The 21,734-nt window shown below is 41.7% G+C and overlaps 1 protein-coding gene across 3 annotated transcripts; it reads left to right on the top strand.

The window, feature by feature from the left end:
• The first annotated feature begins 854 nt into the window (after positions 1-854).
• LOC100194719 (6-phosphofructo-2-kinase/fructose-2,6-bisphosphatase) lies at positions 855-21,599 on the top strand. 3 transcript variants are annotated; one of them, XM_014146960.2, is made up of 14 exons: positions 855-1,030; positions 8,077-8,202; positions 8,342-8,438; positions 8,724-8,790; positions 13,108-13,182; positions 13,361-13,417; positions 13,523-13,644; positions 13,954-14,161; positions 18,654-18,800; positions 19,070-19,174; positions 20,367-20,496; positions 20,663-20,725; positions 20,814-20,878; positions 20,983-21,599. In XM_014146960.2, exons 1-14 carry the CDS (start codon positions 994-996, stop codon positions 21,040-21,042), a joined length of 1,359 nt encoding a protein of 452 aa, XP_014002435.1. In that variant the 5' UTR covers positions 855-993; the 3' UTR covers positions 21,043-21,599. The 3 variants fall into 3 exon arrangements, with proteins under 3 accessions (XP_014002435.1, XP_014002436.1, XP_014002432.1); XM_014146961.2 differs by lacking the exon at positions 855-1,030 and adding an exon at positions 1,095-1,373; XM_014146957.2 differs by lacking the exon at positions 855-1,030 and adding an exon at positions 5,441-6,812.
• The last annotated feature ends 135 nt before the right edge of the window (positions 21,600-21,734 follow it).

The raw sequence follows: 21,734 nt of genomic DNA, 5'->3' as shown, positions 1-21,734 counted from the left end.
TAATGTTACACACCCTTTCAAATCAAATCAAATCAAAATGTATTGGTCGCGTACACAGATTTGAAGATGTTATCGCAGGTGCAGCGAAATGCTTGTGTTTCTAGCTCCAACAATGCAGTAATAGACAAAATACTGCAAAGTTGTCTAGGAGCTAGAAACAGGGTGTCCGTGTCTGTCAGTGCCATCTTGCCAGAGAAACTGTAGTATATGGAACACAATAACAAGAGTCCAAGACATGGCCTACAAGTCCTTACTTGTCACATTCTCATGTAGTAGTAAGTAAGGACTTGTAGGCCGTGTTCCATATACCACTATATACTACTTTGCAGTATTTTGTCTATTACTGCATTGTTGGAGTTAGAAACACAAGCATTTCGCTGCACCTGTGATAACATCTTCAACAATCTTTGACACGTGTGTGCATGATAAGTGGCTGACCTGGGCTCAAATACTATTTGATATTACTTCAAATAGTTTAGCTGGGCTTGATTAAGCTTGCCTGGTGCAATTGAACCAATAGAAGAGTCACAGAAGGGTAAAACCAGCCCGCCTGGCACTACAGGCAGGCTAAAGCTAAAGCTAATAGTATTTGAAAGATTTCAAATGCTATTCAAACCCAGGTCTGAATGATAAGCGAAGCCACGGAGTTGTAAACGTTCAAATCCCCTCGGTGACCTTTGCTCCTGTTATGAGCTCACTCCCCTGGCTGTGTGTGTGTGTGAGTGTGCGTATGCGTGAGTGTGCGTGTGCATGTGCGCATGTGTGTGTGTGTGTGTGTAAGTTGTGAATGGTGAACCCAAGACCTGGCAAACATTAAAGGACAAGCCCAGCGTATGTCCATGTGTCGTAGAAAGAGGGAGAAGGTGGTGAGGGGGGAGAGAATGCTTTGGCCGAGGGGTTTGGTTACATTAATAAGAGCATCTGACAGCAGAGCCATAGGCATTAGTAAGTCTTCTTCAGACAGTGCACCCTGCAGGGGTAGAACTGCTCCATATGGAATACATAATGAGGCGCCGCTGTGACAGCGCAGGTGAGAGCATTCATTGATAAACATGCACTCTCTTGAGAGGGAGGAGTAGGAAGCGCTAAGATGATATAGTAAAGTCCAACTTTACTATGCTGGTTCAGTTCTGTCTATGCACATGTTGTTATGAGCACATGTTGTTCAGGGGGCTAAGTGCAGCAGCACAGAAATACACACGAGCAAAATAGACTTGGTGGATTGGTGTTACACTCTATGATTTAGACAGTGCAGCAGACACTGCTACAGACTGGACAACGTCTTCTCTGGGTTTCAAGTTGCCTTGATTTAGAAAGCTGCCTTGATTTAGAAAGGATGGACACACAGACGAAAATGGAAAGGACTTGGGAAGGTCTGTCTGTCACTCTGGTAACTCTGATATCTTCTGTTGTTTCCCTCTATTTCCTTATACAGTAGTGGTATCATCTTTGTGCTCTGTTACAGTATGACTAGTATAGTAGTAGCCTATCACTGAATGAATGCTACAGTTGTAGGATCTTAATTGGAGCCAGTTTGCTATAGCAGGAAATTAATTCTGCAGCAACAGGAAATGTGAATTATTATGTGGATTATAAATAATGGTATAGAACAAAGCTCCGAATTCACCGCTTTATTGACAACGTTTCCATCTGAAGCGGATCTTGGTCAGGTCATTATAAATAATGGATATTGTTTGTAGAGGTTGATACATTTTTTGTATCACAAAAAGGAAGCCTTTTTAAACCTTGAATACACTAGAAGTTAACATTTCCTGATGTGGAGAAAAAGTTTATATACTGTTTTATAAACTTCAGATGTATATACTGTATTTTATTCAAGGCTCATCCTATATAACTTCACCTGTACACACCTTTTCTATTCATATACTGTCTATACACACCATTACACACTGAGTGTTTAAACATTATGAACACCTGCTCTTTTAATGACATAGACTGACCAGGTGAATCCAGGTGAAAGCTATGACCCCTTATTGATGTCACTTGTTAATTCCACTTCAATCAGTGTAGATGAAGGGGAGGAGACAGATTAAATAAGGATTTTTAAGCCTTGAGACAATTGAGACATGGATTGTGTATGTGTGCCATTCAGAGGGTGAATGGGCAAGACAAAATATGCAAAGGCCTTTGAATGGGGTATAGTAGTAGGTACCAGGCGCACCGGTTTGTGTCAAGAGCTACAACAATGCTGGGTTTTCCATGCTGAACAATTTCATGTGTGTATCAAGAATAGTCCACCACCCAAAGGACATCCAACTTTGGGAAGCATTGGCGTCAACATGGGCCAGCATTGGTGGGGTGGGGTGGTGGTGGTGCAACTCAATATTAGGAAACTATTCTTAATTTGTTGTACACTGAGCATATATACAGTTGAAGTCGGAAGTTTACATACTGTCACGACTTCTGCCGAAGTCGGTTCCTCTCCTTGTTCGGCGTCACCGGTCTTCTAGCCATCGCCGTTCCATGTTTTATTTTCCATTTGTTTTGTCTTGTTTTCCCACACACCTGGTTTTCAGTCCCTAATTACGTCTTGTGCATTTAACCCTCTGTTGCCCCCATGTCTTTGTGTGGTATTGTTTATTGTAAGCGCACATGTTGACTGGTGTGCGACGGGTTTTGTACCCATGTCTTGTTATTTTTATGCTGTTGGTTTTGCTATTAAACTGCTCCGGCTATTATCTAGTTCTGCTCTCCTGCGTCTGACTTCCCTGCCACCGGTTACGCACCCCTTACACATACACTTTAGCCAAATACATTTAAACTCAGTTTTGCACAATTACTGACATTTATTCCTAGAAGAATTCCCTGTCTTAGATCAGTTAGGATCACCACTTTATTTTAAGAATGTGAAATGTCAGAATAATTGTGGCGATCGTCGTAAGGAGTAGACTAAGGTGCAGTGTGTTGAGTGCTCATGATAAATATTTATTATTAACTCAGAACACTATACAAAAACAATAAAACAAAGAAACACGAATGTCACGTTCTGCAGGCTTCACTGAGCAATACAAAAACAAGATCCCCCAAACCCAGGTGGAAAAAAACCCTACATAAGTATGATCTCCAATTAGAGACAACGAGGACCGGCTGCCTCTAATTGGAGATCATCCCAAACAAACCCAACATAGAAATAGAAAACTAGAACCTGAACATAGAAATACAAAACATAGAAAAACACCCCCTGTCACACCCTGACCAGTCTACCATAGAAAATAACAGCTTACCATGGTCAGGACGTGACAATAATAGTAGAGAGAATGATTTATTTCAGCTTTTATTTGTTTCATCACATTCCCAGTGGGTCAGAAGTTTACATACAATCAATTAGTATTTGGTAGCATTGCCTTTAAAAACATTTGACCCAAGTTAAACAATTTAAAGGCAATGCTACCAAATACTAATTGAGTGTATGTAAACTTCTGACCCACTGGGAATGTGATGAAACAAATAAAAGCTGAAATAAGTTATCCTCTCTACTACTATTCTGACATTTCACATTCTTAAAGTAAAGTGGTGATCTTAACTGACCCAAGACAGGGATTTTTTTACTAGGATTAAATGTCAGGAATTGTGAAAAACTGAGTTTAAATGTATTTGACTAAGGTGTATGTAAACTCCCGACTTCAACTGTATATATATATATATATATATATATATATATATATTATTTATATTCAGGACTCTGACATTGCTCGTTCTGATATTTTTTATTTATTTCTTTTAACTTTTTCGATTATGTGTATATTGTTTTGTATTGCTAGGTATTATTGCTGCACTGTTGGCGTCGTGAAAACCTGTGAAAACATCTGCAAATCTCTGTAATCGACCAATAAACTTTGATTTTAACTGATTGATTCAAAATTCTCTGCAACAAAAGAGTGATCATCTTTACATCTGTTGTAGCCTATCAGTGAATGAATGGTTAGGATTGGGTTCAGTTTTCTGCTAGCAGCCTATATGTGAATAAATGAAAGAAGCTAGTCAACTGTACTGGGATAGTTATCCAAGCAGGACCCTTCATATGGAACCTGATCAGCTCTTTGGGACCTGTTACGGAACGGGACGGTCTGTCTTCTGAAGGAATCTTGCATAAACCAACTCCAAAATGTCATGTACCCTCTTGCCATCTTAATATCTCATTCCATCTTCATATGGAATGTAACCTCAACCTCAACTTTAAAGGCTCAGTGCAGTGAAAAATGTGATTTTCTGGATTTATATATATTTCCACACTATGAGTTTGGAATAATATTGTGAAATTTTGAAAATTATGGTAATGCCCTTTTAGTGCAAGAACTATTTGAAAAGACTGTTTGAAATTTCAGCCTGTTGTTCATGGGATGGAGTTTTGGCCAGACTGGTGACATCACAAGTTAATAGACCAATAAGAAAGAAAGTTTCAAACCTCTCTGCCATGTCTCTGCCATAGAAGCTAGTTTTCTGATAGTCCTAGCAAGATTCTTGCTTGAGAAATTGCTCTTAGGAAGCTGTTTTTGTTCATTTTTGACCATTTAAATTGAAAACAATCACAGTAAGAACTTTATTGTTACCGAAAAATGATTTGATATTGAGATAAACATTTCTGCATTGGACCTTTAAGTACAGTATGTTCCATGTAAACTTTTATTATGCAGTTTACCGTTCCTCAGTGAGAGAGAGAGAGATGTTTTCAGGAACACACTTACATTTAGCTGTGGTTTACAGCAGCTGCCCAATCATAGCTCATTGCTCAGCAGCTACAGTGCAGTCAATCCCTGCCATTCTATTTGGAGCAGGGAGGCCAGGCTACATTCCTGCCAGGCCAAACTCTCAGCCAGCAGGGATAGCATGTTCCTCTCTCGCTTCTCCTGGGCTCTACTAACAAAAACAGGTCTAGACTCTGTGGTCATTACTGTTGCTGAAAGGCATAAACATTGTCTGTACTGCAGAATATCAGGTTTGATGCTTAACCTTTTTAACATATGCCAACATAGGCCTACGGTACGATTTGCCCAGAATGTGGTCAGTTAGGTAGCTTAACAGTTGGTATGAGGTCTGACACTTAGATGCAGAATGTCCAGCTGTGTTATGGGAATTACATTTTCTGTTGCGGAGTAATGGCAGAGGCCAAGACACTGTAAGACTAACTGCCAAACTAACTGTCTGTCTCTGTTAGAATTTGACCAGAAAGTTTTATTCAAAGTATCCTGTTCCAATGCCCATTTCACCCTTGCTAAGTTACTGCAGGTCTAAGTAAAAATTTGTTACAGCAAACCCCACAGTGGAAATGTCTAAACAATGTTGCCACTGCATGTAAAACCTGATACTATACGGTAGGCCTACACTCGTAGAAAAAAGCGTTCCAAAAGGGTTAATTGGCTATCCCCATAGGAGAACCCTTTTTGGTTCCATGTAGAACTCTTTTAAAACAAAAAGTTGTTTCAAAGGGTTCTCCTATGGGGACAGCCGAAGAAGCCTTTTTGGTTCTAGATAGCAATCTTTTTTCTAAGAATGTATGGACATAACATAAATAAGAATTGCGGGGGTAACAATTCCCAGCGGGCCCAGTGGACAAACTGGTTGAAATGACGTCAATACAACTAGTTTGCAACCAGCTTGTAATGGTGTAGTAATGATGTCATTTCAACCAGTCTTGCTCGCCTGCTGGGAGGCTACATTACGTATTGATGACATTATCTAACCCATGACGCCTCTTCCCTTAAATACTCCACTGCATTAAGTTGTAATGAGATCAGATCAGGGACTGTCCATGTCTCTCTCATAGGTTGTCAGATGTCTAATTCCTTAGTCAGGTCAATGCCTCATTGCCTTGGTAACCTCTTGAAGTACTGTCAACAGAGTCAGATATTTTCTGAATGAGAATGATTGCACCAGAGCAGAAAAACAGCAGAGAACATGGGGAGGAGCTGTTTTGTCAGTTTATTTGCTACCTACAGGCTACAGACAGTGAGTGTATGTAATGATAGAGCCAGTTGATCTTTAACATTTCAAAAGGAACTGTGAACTCTGACTTCCAACTGCCACCTTGTGGTATAACTGAGCAACACCACACCGTTGCCAAATACAAGTCAAGCGACATACTGTATATGTGCTGTACTATAGCCTCACAACATATATTGTTTTGATCAGTTCATCATAACAGTTAACTATGGTAAACTGTTACTCTGTGATGAGCTTGTTCTTCAAAAGGACTGATATATTTAATGCTTTAGTGCCATGTCACCACCACAACACAGACTTGTGTAACTTTGTGATTCCTCCTCCCTACTGGCTGATATCCCAGGATATTTTAGATCCCTCTAAAGTAGTTGGCCTCTGACCATGTTCTACGCTAACTGCTGAGTAGCAGTGAAACAGCATGGCATCAGTGAGCTAACATGTGTCCCAAATGGCACCAAATTCCCAATGGACCCTGGTCAAAAGTATTGCATTATATAGGGAACCAGAGCCCTATGGACCCTGGTCAAAAGTATTGCATTATTTAGGGAATCGGACCTCCCCTTCCAGGGTCCCCTCCGCCTTCTGCTCCTTGGCAACAGTCAGGTGACCCCGCCAGAGTTCACTGAAGCAAGCGGCTGTGTTGCTCCTCTTGTCTCCCTCACTCCCACTCGCTCCGCTGAACAGGGCCAGGGGGACTGTGCTGTGTTGCATGACTCTGTCTGTCTGGGCTCTGCCGAGTGCTGACATGACCACAGAACAGGAGAAGAATGAGCTCACGCAGACTCCTCTGCTCAAGATATGGGTGCCATGGTTGGGGATGGGAGGCTGCAAGCTAAGTCGCCGGAGAGGCTGTAAGTGTGAAGAACCAATTTCTGTCTAGTGCTCTCTTTCTCTTTTTCTGCCTGTTTCTGTCTGTTTCTGCCTGTTTCCGTCTGTTTGTCTGTTTCTCGCTTGCTCTCTTTGTCTCTGTCTCTCTCTCTCTGTCTCTCGCTCCTTCTCTTCTCCTGTCTGTTTTCTCTGTCTCTCTTCTTTCCTCTCAACTTCCTAATTCATTCATTAGTATAAGCCATGGAAGTTATCTTCAACAACAGGTGGATGAGTGCTCAAGTGTTGATCTTGTTGCCATGTTAAGACTATGATTGATTGTTTCCTAGTGTAAATCGTAGATCTGTTGAATGGCTTCCCTCCCTCCTCCTCCATGCCCCATGTGAGAGAATAAGATTAATCCTACTCTAACATTGTCCTGTGACCTGTAATGCATGGATACTGTATACTGACGCTGCTATATCCTGCAATATGTCCTGGTTCTCCTATATCCTCCCTCGTACTACCTATTGTACTGTATCGCTCTTCTAAAGTCTCAGTTAAGTGGAGTTACTTCCTGACATGTGAAATGATATATGGTGCAGTGTGTGGATATGCAGTTTGAACATTACTTTATTGAGAGGTCTGATGTAGCCTGTGGAATGATTCTGTTCCACATGCTTTGACTGTTATTTTGTTTCTATGATGAAATCTCATGCTGAACAAGAGGTACTGCATGCTGGTACTGTCTGCAATGGCACCCTTGTCCCAGTGTGGTGTTGTCACCGATGTGACTGGCTGCATGGGATACTCTGTGGTTCTCAGGATATACTCTGAAGTAGTCTTACACTCTTAAAGGAGTTGACTGATTACTCTAGGATTATTATGCAGAACACATTACCTCTGGCGATCTTGTTGACGAGGTAAGTAAGACATAGCATGGTAACAATGAGGGCTCAACCAATCCTTGCCTGTTGGGAGATGACTCATCTGATAGGTGTGCCCTGGTTAACAGATATTTGATCTCTCTGTCCCCTGGTGTTCTCTCTCTTGAGGAGATGGTGAGGATTACCTCGGCACTTGGTACACACATGCACGCACACACGCACACACGCACACACACACACACACACACACACACACACACACACACACACACACACACACACACACACACACACACACACTGTGTGTGGAAGTGTTTACTCTCACCATTGATTTGTGCCTTGTTAAAAGTGTTCACAGAGAACCATTCTATTTACTGACCAGGCATGTACAGTAGATTCCTAAGGTCTGTCTTGTTTTCCCCAGCTTCCGTGCCCCAGCTCACCAACTCCCCCACTCTGATTGTGATGGTTGGACTGCCTGCCAGGGGGAAGACATACATATCCAAGAAGCTCTCCCGCTACCTCAACTGGATAGGGGTTCCAACAAAGGGTCAGTTCACACCCACACACTAGCCAAGTTAAATGACCTGAGGTGTGCTTGAGTACTCATACACGTCACTGAGGATTGGAGTTGATGGTCTTTCCCTTATCTACCCTCCATCATCTATCATCAATCACCTATCGTCTAGTCTTCAACTTGGGCCAGTATCGCAGGGAAGCAGTCCAGAGCTACAAGAACTTTGAGTTCTTCAGACCGGACAATGAGGAGGCCATGCAGATTCGCAGGTAAGAGATTCCTCAGGTTTGAGGGGTTGCTCTATCTATGTGATGAAGCTATGGGTGGGACTGCGTCTGAGATAGCACTCTTTTCCCCATAGCACTCTATTTTCCCACTACTTTCATGGTCAAAGTAGCAGTGCACTGTATAGGGAATAGGGTGACATTTCAGGTGCAGACTAGTGGTGGTTTGTGTAAAGTATTACGTAATAACTGACTTGCTATGTCCTTTTGTGCTGTGAATTATCTTTCTGTGGTTAATCCAATGATTTCTCATTGAATTTTCTTTCTCAGGGCCTGCGCTACAAATGCCCTTAAAGATGTAGTTATCTACTTCTCAAAGGAACATGGACAAGTAGCCGTGAGTAAGAGGACAATTTAAAACTGCCCCTCTGAGCTGACTGTCAATAGGGCAAACACACCATACCACTTACACATGACTGAGACATACTGTACTCAGGGTGGACAGGACATTGAACTTCAAACACACTGTACATTATATACTGGACACTTCCAGGTCTCCATGGGTAAAAATATATTTTGACCTCTATGGACTTACAGATTAAATAAAGGTTAAAGAAATATACACTGTGCCAATGTTCCCTCTAAGCTGCGGGTGCACAGTAGCCCCAAGACTGCTGCTCAGCTCCCCCGGGACTGCCACGCAGAAGAAATATCAGCCCACAGAGAGAAGTACGAGATTGAACTTCTCTCAACTTTCTAGAGCAGTGGTCATCAAACTCGACTGATAGATCTCCAAGGCATTCCTAATCGATCGCCAAACATTTCTGTAAAAAACCCAAAGATAAAGCCTTGTGTTCCTATTTTGTTTTGCCATTTTTAACAATTTCATGTGTCTGAAGGTACAAACTCTGCCTGCTGGCGGGACCGGAGAGCAAATCAAGTGCACTATAGGCCTACCATGGGCCAATCGGATGGCTCAGATCACGTGTCTGCAGTAACGTAGCAGGCATAAAAGAAAGCTACAGCAAAATTGATACCGTGAGATTTCAAAACGTTTAAAACCATGACTAGAGAGAGACTGTCAATGAATATAGCAAAGAGCTGCTGTTTTACGAGTGAGTTCATGTTTAAGTTCTTACTCAGCACTGTCAACACTTCGTATTCAACATAAAACGTGCATTTTTCCTATTTCCACTCAGCGCTACAACAAGCACTGTAGCAGGAATGAATGAGTAGGAAAGTACATATATATAGGCCTGCGTTGTTGTTATAATTAGAGGCTTGGGTCTTTTTAACATTGAGGAATATTTCCCTGTATCTGTTCATAAGAGTAACAACATACATTTGTGCATGAGGTGCAGTGCAACTCCAGTTTCACCATCAGCTGGAAGACGGTGTCCCTTTTTGGACAGTGTCAGTGGAGGAAAGGGAGAGCGGAGGGATATTGAGAGGCGGACCCTAAGTCTGCTGCTCTCTCCCTCACTCAGCTGTGCCTCACAAGTAATACAACAACAGATCTATTACGGGTATGATCATTTAGCCTACCTCAAATTTTTAAATACAATTTCAAAAAATGCCCGAACAACAATGCGGTGATAATACAGTTGAAGTGGGAAGTTTACATACACTTTAGCCAAATACATTTAATCTCAGTTTTTCACAATTCCTGACATTTAATCCTAAAAATACCCTGTTTTAGGTCAGTTAGGATCACCACCTTATTTTAAGAATGTGAAATGTCAGAATAATAGTTGAGAGAAGAATTTATTTCAGCTTTTATTTCTTTCATCACATTCTCAGTGGGTCAGAAGTTTACATACACTCAATTAGTATTTGGTAGCATTGCCTTTAAATTGTTTACCTGGATCAAACGTTTCGGGTAGTCTTTCACAAGCTTCCTACTATAAGTTTGGTGAATTTTGGCCCATTCCGCCTGACAGACCTGGTGTAACTGAGTCAGGTTTGTAGACCTCCTTGCTCGCACATGCTTTTTCAGTTCTGCCCACACATTTTCTATAGGATGGAGGTCAGGGCTTTGTGATGGCCACGCCAATACCTTGCCTTTGTTGTCCATAAGCCATTTTGCCACAACTTTGGAAGTATGCTTGGGGTCATTGTCCATTTGGAAGACCCATTTGCGACCAAGCTTTAACTTACTGACTGATGTCTTGAGATGTTGCTTCAATATATCCACATAATTTTCCTCCCTCATGATGCCATCTATTTTGTGAAGTGCACCAGTCCCTCCTGCAGCAAAGCACCCCCACAACATGATGCTGCCACCCCCGTGCTTCACGGTTGGGATGGTGTTCTTTGGCTTGAAAGCCTCGCCCTTTTTCCTCCAAACATAATGATGGTCATTATGGCCAAACAGTTCTATTTTTGTTTCATCAGTCCAGAGGACATTTCTCCAAAAGGTACAATCTTTGTCCCCATGTGCAGTTGCAAACCGTAGTCTGGCTTTTTTATGGCGGTTTTGGAGCAGTGGCTTCTTCCTTGCTGATCGGCCATTCAGGTTATGTTGATATAGGACTTGTTTTACTGTGGATATAGATACTTTTGTACCTGTTTCCTCCAGCATCTTCACAAGGTCCTTTGATGTTGTTCTGGGATTGATTTGCACTTTTCGCACCAAAGTACGTTCATCTCTAGGAGACAGAATGCATCTCCTTCCTGGGCGGTATGACGGCTGCGTGGTCCCATGGTGTTTATACTTGCGTAATATTGGTTGTACAGATGAACGTGGTACCTTCAGGCATTTGGAAATTGCTCCCAAGGACGAACCAGACTTGTGGAGGTCTAAATAAAATGTCTGAGGTCTTGGCTGATTTCTTTAGATTTTCCCATGATGTCAAGCAAAGAGGCACTGATTTGAAGGTAGGCCTTGAAATACATCCACAGGTACACCTCCAATTGACTCAAATGATGTAAATTAAGAAGAAGCTTCTAAAGCCATTACATAATTTTCTGGAATTTTCCAAGCTGTTGAAAGGCACTGTCAACTTAGTGTATGTAAACTTCTGACCCACTGGAATTGTGATACAGTGAATTATAAGTGAAATAATCTGTCTGTAAACAATTGTTGGAAAAATGACTTGTGTCATGCGCAAAGTAGATGTCCTAACCGACTTGCCAAAACTATAGTTTGTTAACAAGAAATTTGTGGAGTGGTTGAAAAACGAGTTTTAATGACTCCAACCTAAGTGTATGTAAATTCCGACTTCAACTCTATATGTGGTGATATTGTTTTGGGCCTATAGCTTACTGCACAAACCTCATTGCTACAGTACTGTTTTAATTGGTTAATGTTGCATAGGCTTACGTTTTTTAAGTCATGTAAAAAAAAACTGAGCGGTAGATCTCGGCTAACATTTTGACTCAGAAAGTGATCTTGACTCGGAAAAGATTGGTGACCACTGTTCTAGAGTTTTCCCTGTTAACACTATCAACGTTTCCCTTTAATGTGGCAATTGTGATCGAATCTATGCATTATTAGCCACTTTTAATGGAACATATCGAAACAAAACGAACTATGCAAGAGATTTTGTTGTTGGCAGAAAGCATCAGAGTAGGATTCTATTGCATTGACACGCACTACTCAGTAAGTACTCTACACAGACCGATCTGTGCAATTTACTTTGAACTGGACTGTGTTTACAGCATGAGGGGTCTTGAGTAGATGCACTTGTTTTGAGATCAAAGTCAGAGCTGCATGTAGCGACGTGTGTACATTTTGTTCATATCCTTTGCTAGTTAGTGAGTTATTAGCCCAGTTATAGATAGGGAGTGATTGCTTCCTACATTTCCAGACATCTTTGAAAAGCGATTCAGGTAAAGAGCTTTTTTTGCTTTAAAGGGGCAGTGTTGTATTTTGAGACAGGCTTGAATAAGCTAAGTAGCCAATAGGCAGAGGGTAGCATAATTTCTCTGATTCTCTGTAATAATGGTATGGGAATAATAATGCATTTTACTTTGTAAAGTGGTTTCTTACATCAAACAACACAACAACATTTTCAGTCACCTTCTTGTCTGATGGACAAGTGGATAAACAGGTTAATGTCAATCTCATGGAATGTAGGCCTACATTGAACACCACACATTGGCTGCTACTATAGGCTGAATGATAGAACAGCTATTTCCATGTTAAAATGTTATGGGATGCATTTTCTCCATTGTTTTGATGGTTGACCACTCTGGTAGGCCTACATTATGATCAAATAGCCACAGTGGCCTACTTGGCCCCTGTTAAAACTGTAACTTAAAACAAGTACAGGCTCAGTGTTCACAGTAAACTTTCGCTGGAAGTTACACAGTTTTTTTCACAAAGTTCAAGTTTGCGCTCAGAAGACCTGAAATTTGCTCTGTGCCAAAATAGTTTTGAGGGACCATTGCACTGTGCCCACAGTGCCCACGTTCTGCTACATTGACTGGAATGTACAGATGTAGGATCTTAATTTGAGCCAGTTTGCTACAGCAGGAAAATAATTCTGAAGAAACAGGAAATTTGAATTTTTATGTGGGTTAAAATTAATGGACCTTTTTGTAGGGGTTGATACATTTTTCGTGGTGGAAATGACAAACTATAGAAGCTTTAAAAAAAAATCAAATACACAGGAAAATGCTCAGCAACAAAATAGTGAAACAATTAAGATCCTACATCTGTACAGTCGATTAAAAAATATTTTCTCTCAAATTTATATCCTCTTCCCTCCAGGTGTTTGATGCCACCAACACAACACGGGAGAGGAGGATATCCATTGTGAGCTTTTCCAAGGAAAAAGGCTACAAGGCAGGTTCAAGGGCAGGCCAACTGACAGTCCTGTAGCTGCTACTATACATAATGAATAAACACTTTACTACCACTGCAAAAGCTAAATACAAACTCAGATGGTGATATGCATTAATGTTCAATTTAAACTGGACAAAACCCCTTTGGTATAATGAACACAACTGAATTGTCCTTACAGGTATTTTTTGTGGAGTCCATTTGTGATGATCCAGACATCATTGCACAGAATATCACGGTGAGAAAGTCTATTCTCAAACCTTACCAGAGGGCTCTTTGTTTCTAAGATGCTAAACTCTACAAGATGTTAAACTCTACACTGTGACACTGACCTTTGTCCCAGGAAGTGAAAGTGAGCAGCCCAGACTATGTGAACTGTGACAAGGATGAGGCGCAGGCAGACTTCCTGAAACGTATCGAGTGCTACAAGCAAACCTATGTGCCTTTGGACGATGAGAAAGACAGGTAGAGTTCAACAGACTGTGCCAACTAGCCGGGTCCCAGAACTGTTTGTGCTGTCTTGCCAACTCCTTTATAGTCATTGTCAAAAAAAACTATCTGGGATCAGGCTTTATGCCAACAGCTCCTCTCCCTGAATGAGAGAAAGAGTAAAAACTAAACTGAAAAATATACTTGGATTAACAAAAAATCCATCTCCCCATCTCTCCATCTCCCCATCTCTCTTCCTGTATTTCCCCTACATGTTATTGTGTCGGCACCTGTCTTGAATAATAATTGTCTCCCTATGTGTCTCTCTATATTTCCTATACAAAGGCATCTGTCTTACATCAAGATCTTCAACGTGGGCTCTAGGTACCTGGTGAACCGTGTGCAAGACCATATACAGAGCCGGATCGTGTACTACCTTATGAACATCCACGTCACACCGCGCTCTATCTTCCTGAGCCGCCACGGGGAGAGCGAGCTGAACCTGCTGGGTCGCATTGGGGGAGACTCAGGACTCTCTCCCAGGGGTCACAAGGTCAGTAGGCCACACAAGCGTGAATCTCGGCTCCCAGAACCTAATCAGCTAACATTCCAAAAAAAATGTGCCTGTCACCAGAGACTAATATTACATCAATCAATCAAATGTATTTATAAAGCCCTTTTTACATCAGCCGATGTCACAAAGTGCTATACAGAAACCCAGCCTAAAACCCCAAGCAGCAAGCAATGCAGATGTAAATTTAGAAGCACAGTGGCTTTGAAAAACTCTCTAGAAAGGCAGGAACCTAGGAAGAAACTTAGAGAGGAACCAGGCTGTGAGGGGTGGCCAGTCCTCTTCTGGTTATGCCGGGTGGAGATTATAACAGTACATGGCCAAGATGTTCAAACGTTCATAGATGACCAGCAGGGTCAAATAATAATAATAATCACAGTGGTTGTAGAGGGTGCAACAGGTCAGCACCTCAGGAGTAAAGGTCAGTTGGCTTTTCATAGCCGATCATTCAGAGTTAGAGACAGCAGGTGCGGTAGAGAGAGAGAGTCGAAAACAGTAGGTCCGGGACAAGGTAGCACGTCCGGTGAACAGGTCAGGGCCTAGCCGCAGGCAGAACAGTTGAAACTGGAGCAGCAGCACGACCAGGTGGACTGGGGACAGCAAGGAGTCATCAGGCCAGGTAGTCCTGAGGCATGGTCCTATGGCTCAGGTCCTCCATGAGAAGAGAGACGAGAGAAAGAGAGAAAGAGAGAAAGAGAAAGAGAGAGAATTAGAGGGAGCATACTTAAATTCACACAGGACACCGGATAAGACAGGAGAAATACTCCAGATAGAACAGACTGACCCTAGCCCCCTGACACATAGACTATTGCAGCATAAATCCTGGATGCTGAGACAGGAGGGGTTGGAAGACAACTGTGGCCCGTTCGACAATACCCCCAGACAGGGCCAACCAGGCAGGATATAACCCCACCCACTTTGCCAAAGCACAGCCCCCACACCACTAGAAGGATATCTTCAACCACCAACTTACTACCCTGAGACAAGGCCGAGTATAGCCCACGAAGATATCCCCCACAACACAAACTTGAGGGGGGTGCCAAACCTGGACAGGAAGATCACGTCAGTGACTCAACACACTCAAGCGATGCACCCCTCCCAGGGACGGGATGGAAGAGCACCAGCAAGCCAGTGACTCAGCCCCCCGTAATAGGGTTGGAGGCAGGGAATCCCAGTGGAGAGATAGGAACCGTCCAGGCAGAGACCGCATTGTGGTTCGTCGCTCCAGTGCCTTTCCGTTCACCTTCACACCCCTGGGCCAGACTACGCTCAATCATAGAACCTACTGAAGAGATGAGTCTTCAATAAAGACTTAAAGGTTGAGACCAAGTCTACGTCTCTCACATGGATAGGCAGACCATTCCATAATAATGGAGCTCTATAGGAGAAAGCCCTGCCTCCAGCTGTTTGCTTAGAAATTCTAGGGACAATAAGGAGGCCTGCATCTTGTGACTGTAGCGTACGTGTAGGTACGTGTATGAACGGCAGGACCAAATCGGAGAGATAGGTACTGTAGGAGCAAGCCCATGTAATGCTTTGTAGGTTAGCAGTAAAACCTTGAAATCAGCCCTAGCCTTAACAGAGGCTAGTGTAACCGATGTGAAATGGCTAGTTAGTTAGCGGTGGTGCGCGCTAATAGCGTTTCAATCAGTGACGTCACTCGCTCTGAGACTTGAAGTAGGGTTTCCCCTTGCGTTGCAAGGGCTACGGCTTTTGTGGCGCGATGGGTAACAATGCTTCGTGGGTGTCAGTTGTTGATGTGTGCAAGGGTCCCTGGTTCGAGACCAGGTTGGGGCGAAGAGAGGGACGGAACCTACACTGTTACACTAGCACTGGAGTAATATGATCCCATTTTTTGGTTCTAGTCAAGATTCTAGCAGCCGTATTTAGCACTAACTGAAGTTTATTCAGTGCTTTATCCAGGTAGATGGAAAGTAGAGCATTGCAGAAGTCTAATCTAGAAGTGACAAAAGCATGGATTAATTTTTCTGCATCATTTTTGGACAGAAAGTTTCCGATCTTTGCAATGTTACGAAGATGGAAAAAAGCTTTCCTTGAACTAGTCTTGTTCATCAAAAGAGAGATCAGGGTCCAGAGTAACGCCGAGGTCCTTCACAGTTTTATTTGTGACGACTGTACAACCATCAAGATTAATTGTCAGATCCAACAGAAGATCTCTTTGTTTCTTCCGACCTAGAACTAGAATCTCTGTTTTCTTTGAGTTTAAAAGTAATACCTTTGCCGCCATCCACTTCCTTATGTTTGAAACATAGGCTTCCAGTTAGGACAATTTTGGGGCTTCACCATGTTTCATCGAAATGTACAGCTGTGTATCGTCTGCATAGCAGTGAAAGTTAACATTATGTTTCCGAATGACATCACCAAGAAGTAAAATATACAAAATATATAATGAAAACAGAACCTTGAGGAACACCAAAACTTACAGTTGATTTGTCAGAGGACAAACCACCCACAGAGACAAACTGATATCTTTCCCGACAGAAAAGATCTAAAATCAGGCCAGAACTTGTCCGTGTAGACCGATTTTGGTTTCCAATCTCTCCAAAAGAATGTGATGATCGATGGTGTCAAAAGCAGCACTTGGGTGATTTTCACGAAATCTTGGTTTCAAAGATTTCAAACATGAAATCTTTAAAAAGACTTGCATCAACAAATTTCCTTTTTAGGCATTAATAACAAGGTCTGAAGTGTTTGTGAGCATTATTTTAAAAACATTTACTGACAATTTAACACTTTTCGAACATATTTTCCAAAACAAGTCCTTAAGAATCTCATTACCGCAACAGTCTGAAAACATCAAGACCATTAGGAAAGCTAATACATTTCACTTAAAAAAAAGAAAAGATTATTAACAGTTGCTTGAAACTATGAAATAATATATTTTTTTTTATTAACATTTTTATTTGATTTTGACTGATTTCTCTCAATCTACAACCTAATATTTTTGATATTTCATTGAAACCTGACATATTTTCAAAATGATGTGGCAAGCCTGAAAGAACATAACGTGTAGATTCTGCGCATCCATTTAAAGCAAACTACTATTTTTCCTTTCATTAAATGAACATTAAATGAACACCTGTTACGGTAATGATACATAGGTTTTGGAAATGAGGTTGATCATTTCGGTAATGATAATAAGTATACTAAGACTGAGGTATGGTTAAAAACATTATACAATTTGATGTAGAAAATAAATTTGATAATATTGGCACAATCATGGATTTTTTTTATGAAATGTTTTATTTCACCTTTATTTAACCAGGTAGACCAGTTGAGAACAAGTTCTCATTTACAACTGTGACCTGACCAAGATAAAGCAAAGCAATGCGACAAAAACAACAACACAGAGTTACACATGAGATAAACAAATGTACAGTCAATAACACAATAGAAAAATCTATATACAGTGTGTGCAAATGTAGTAAGATTAGGGAGGTGTGTGAGGACATAATGGCGAAATAATTACAATTGAGCATTAACACTGGAGTGATAGATGTGTAGACAATTACTCGATGCCGACACATCTTTCTAGCTGATTTACACGCTGAAGCTATGTTGCTCTTGGTGACCTCTGTCTGTTTCATCCTAACATTGTTGGTGCCGACGTAGATAACCATATCCCTATACTCTCTACATTCACCAGTTTTAGACCTAGCAAACACCATCTTCAGATTAGCCTTAACATCGGTAGCCCTGTCCCCTGGTAAACAGTGTATGATCGCTGGATGATTCTTTAAGTCTAATACTGCGGGTAATGGAGTCGACAATGACTAGGGTTTTCAATTTGTCAGAGCTAATGGTGGGAGGCTCGGCCTCTGACTACGACTCGTTGCTTAATGGGGAGAGCCGGTTGAAAGTTTCTATCGGCTGAACGAGTGACACCGGTTGAGCATTCCTACAGCATTTCCTTCCAGAAGCCATGAGAAAATTGTCCCGGCTGTGGGGACTTTGCGAGGGGATTTATACTACTATCTGTACTTATTCCTACACATAAATGACCCTTGCCTGACGAATGCGTCTGAAGCTGGGCTTGCAGCACGGATATCCTCACGATAAGGCGATCGTTCTCCTGTATATTATGAGTACAGTGACTGCAATTAGAAGGCATCATGTTAATGCTATTACTATGCTTCGGCTGGTGGAGGTCCTGTAGAACCACGTCCAGATAAAGAGTCCGGGGTGAAAAAGTTGAATGAAAAAAGTAGAGCGAGGGAAAAAATTAAAACATAATTGTTTTAATCCAGATATAATGCTATTGTCCCACCCAATGACTTAATGTATTGGGCCATCTCTTATGTATAAAATAAAAAAACATAAAGCATAAAGTATATGTGTCTCGGGGGTTGGGTTGAAAGCAGAAATATAAAATGTCATTCTCCGCAAAGAAAGTGGACAATAAAGCAATAATACCCCCCCCCCCACTCCCTGTGAACATGGTCTGTCCCTGTAGTATGCCACTGCTCTGGGGGGCTTCATCAAGGGCCAGCATATAAAGGATCTGAAGGTGTGGACCAGCCATATGAAGAGGACCATCCAGACTGCAGAGCATCTGGGGATTCCATACGAACAGTGGAAGGCTCTCAATGAGATTGATGCAGTAAGTCACTGTTTACTGCTGAGTTTAAATGAGATTGATGCATTTAACCATTGTTGAGTTTAAGCATACATTTTATGTGAGTGTGTAATGCATGTATACAGTTTGCAGTGAATGCGTGACTAACTGGGGTAAGTAGCCTACTGAGCTAAAGTCAATGCATTGCCCTGAAGAACTAATGCAAATCTTTCAGGCTCGGGATAGGTTACTCATCACTGTACATGCCTGTACCACTCATTGACATCTTCCCTGCACTGCTCGTTCCTCCTCAGGGTGTGTGTGAGGAGTTGACATATGAAGATATACAGGAGAACCACCCAGAAGAGTTTGCACTGAGAGACCAGGACAAGTACCGGTACCGTTACCCCAAGGGTGAGGTAGGACCTGTCTTAATTCACCACACACTGCTTACGAAATACACGCAAAATATACAGACACTGTACATTACTCAGACATACTGTGGAGATCTTAGTACAACACCTAGCGATCACAGTACAACACCTAGTCCTCTTAGTACAACACCTAGTCCTCTTAGTACAACACCTAGTCATCTTAGTACAACACCTAGTCCTCTTAGTACAAGACCTAGTCCTCTAGTAGAACACCTAGTCCTCTTAGTACAACACCTAGTCCTCTTAGTACAACACCTAGTCATCTTAGTACAACACCTAGTCCTCTTAGTACAACTCCTAGTCCTCTTAGTACAACACCTAGTCCTCTTAGTACAACACCTAGTCCTCTAGTAGAACACCTAGTCCTCTTAGTACAACACCTAGTCATCTTAGTACAATACCTAGTCATCTTAGTACAACACCTAGTCATCTTAGTACAACACCTAGTCATCTTAGTACAACACCTAGTCATCTTAGTACAACACCTAATCCTCTTAGTAGAACACCTAATCCTCTTAGTAGAACACCTAATCCTCTTAGTAGAACACCTAGTCCTCTTAGTAGAACACCTAGTCCTCTTAGTAGAACACCTAGTCCTCTTAGTAGAACACCTAGTCCTCTTAGTAGAACACCTAGTCCTCTTAGTAGAACACCTAATCCTCTTAGTAGAACACCTAATCCTCTTAGTAGAACACCTAGTCCTCTTAGTAGAACACCTAGTCATCTTAGTAGAACACCTAATCCTCTTAGTAGAACACCTAGCCATCTTAGTACATCTTAGCCACCCTAGTAGAGTTGGATCTGAGTGACTGGGAAAGATAATTAAAGATGATCTTCTTTATTGTCACATACACCGGATAGGTGTAGTGAAATGTGTGGGTCAGCCATAGTAGTACGGCACCCCTGGAACAGATTAAGGTGAAGTGCCTTGCTCAAGGGCACATACAACATATTTTTTACCTTGTTGGCTCAAGGATTCAAATGTTTTCAGCTGGAACCAAGCCAAGCTGGTAAGGAAAGAAAGAAAATAGAGAGCATGGTGTGGTTCAGGTTGGTGCAATAGTATGAAGAAGGTACATTTCCTGGTGCAATAGTATGAAGAAGGTACATTTCCTGGTGCAATAGAATGAAAAAGGTACATTTCCTGGTGTGATTCATTTTCCTCTCTCAACCACAGTCGTATGAAGACCTGGTCCACCGTCTGGAGCCAGTGATCATGGAGCTGGAGAGACAGGAGAATGTGCTAGTCGTGTGTCATCAAGCCGTCATGCGTTGTCTGCTGGCCTACTTACTAGACAAAACCGCAGGTACTTTACAGTAGGATAACAGTCCAAAAGACATGGATTCATTTGGCATTGTCTTGTGGTAATGAAGTTGGTCATGTCTAAGACTATCTCGTCACCCAGAACCAAATCTCGCATGCGCACTGGACTAGAGACTAGGTCTAAGACATGTTCAACTTTTTTTCCACAGATGAGTTACCATACCTAAAATGTCCTCTTCATACTGTGCTCAAACTTACACCGGTGGCCTATGGTAAGTTGTTGTCCAATTGGACTTTGACAAATTTACATGCTGTAATTTTATCCAACAATTTCACTCATATCTCTTTCTCCTGGTACAGGGTGTAGAGTGGAGCACATTTGCCTAAACATTGAGGCAGTCAACACGCACAGAGAGAGACCTGGGGTAAGCTTTACAAAACATATCCATTTATTCCAAGCACAATGGGAAAATGTTAGAAGAGATTCCACAAATCTAACGGTGTAACTCCATTTGTGTTGTTGTTGTAGAATGTGGACGTAACCAGAAACCCAGAAGAGGCGCTGAAGACTATTCCTGACCACTTTTGAATATGATTTAGAGGATATGGACTCTAGGACCTTACTGAACCAGCAATATTATATTTTCAAGTTTAAATTTATTGTTCGATCAATTATGTCTTTGATTGACCTTTTCTGATTAAACTTGTCAAAATCAGCAAGTGTCAAAGGGGAAAAAGATAAGGAAGAAGACTAGATGAATAGAAGATCAAAAATGACAAACCCCACTGCCTAATCCTCTTAGTAGAACACCTAGTAAGGGGGAAATTGACTTTCTGCCTCCTAATGGCAACATGGGACAGCTAAAGCCCAGTACTGTATGAGTGTTGTTGACTGACCTATAACGTCCAATAAATGTGCATCAATCTGCTCTGTCTGACCCTGGAGTCTCATGGTGAAGTGCAGTCGGACAGGCTGGGTCAGAGGTAGTTTGACATAGTATTGTCACTAGAGTGTGAAAGTGGCCTAACGTTTTGAGGTCAATCAAAGGTTTTCTCAGACAATTCTGACATTAGGCTACAGGATGATGAAAGTAAAATGTCTTCCATTCTAGTGAATTGGTAGATTAATAAACACATCTGTTTGTAGTCATTCTGTGTTTCTTGAAGATACATGTCTGACTAAGTTTCAACATCATGAACAGCTCCCAAACAAACACATTGTTTATATTTTAGCAGACTCTCTGGTCTAACAGTAGTGAGTGAGTACATTTCAGATTTTTT

Source organism: Salmo salar, chromosome ssa15 (genome assembly GCF_905237065.1).
Source record: "Salmo salar chromosome ssa15, Ssal_v3.1, whole genome shotgun sequence".
NCBI lineage: Eukaryota > Metazoa > Chordata > Actinopteri > Salmoniformes > Salmonidae > Salmo > Salmo salar.
The sequence above is the reverse complement of the archived record's forward strand: the minus strand, read 5'-3'. Positions and strand labels throughout refer to the sequence as shown.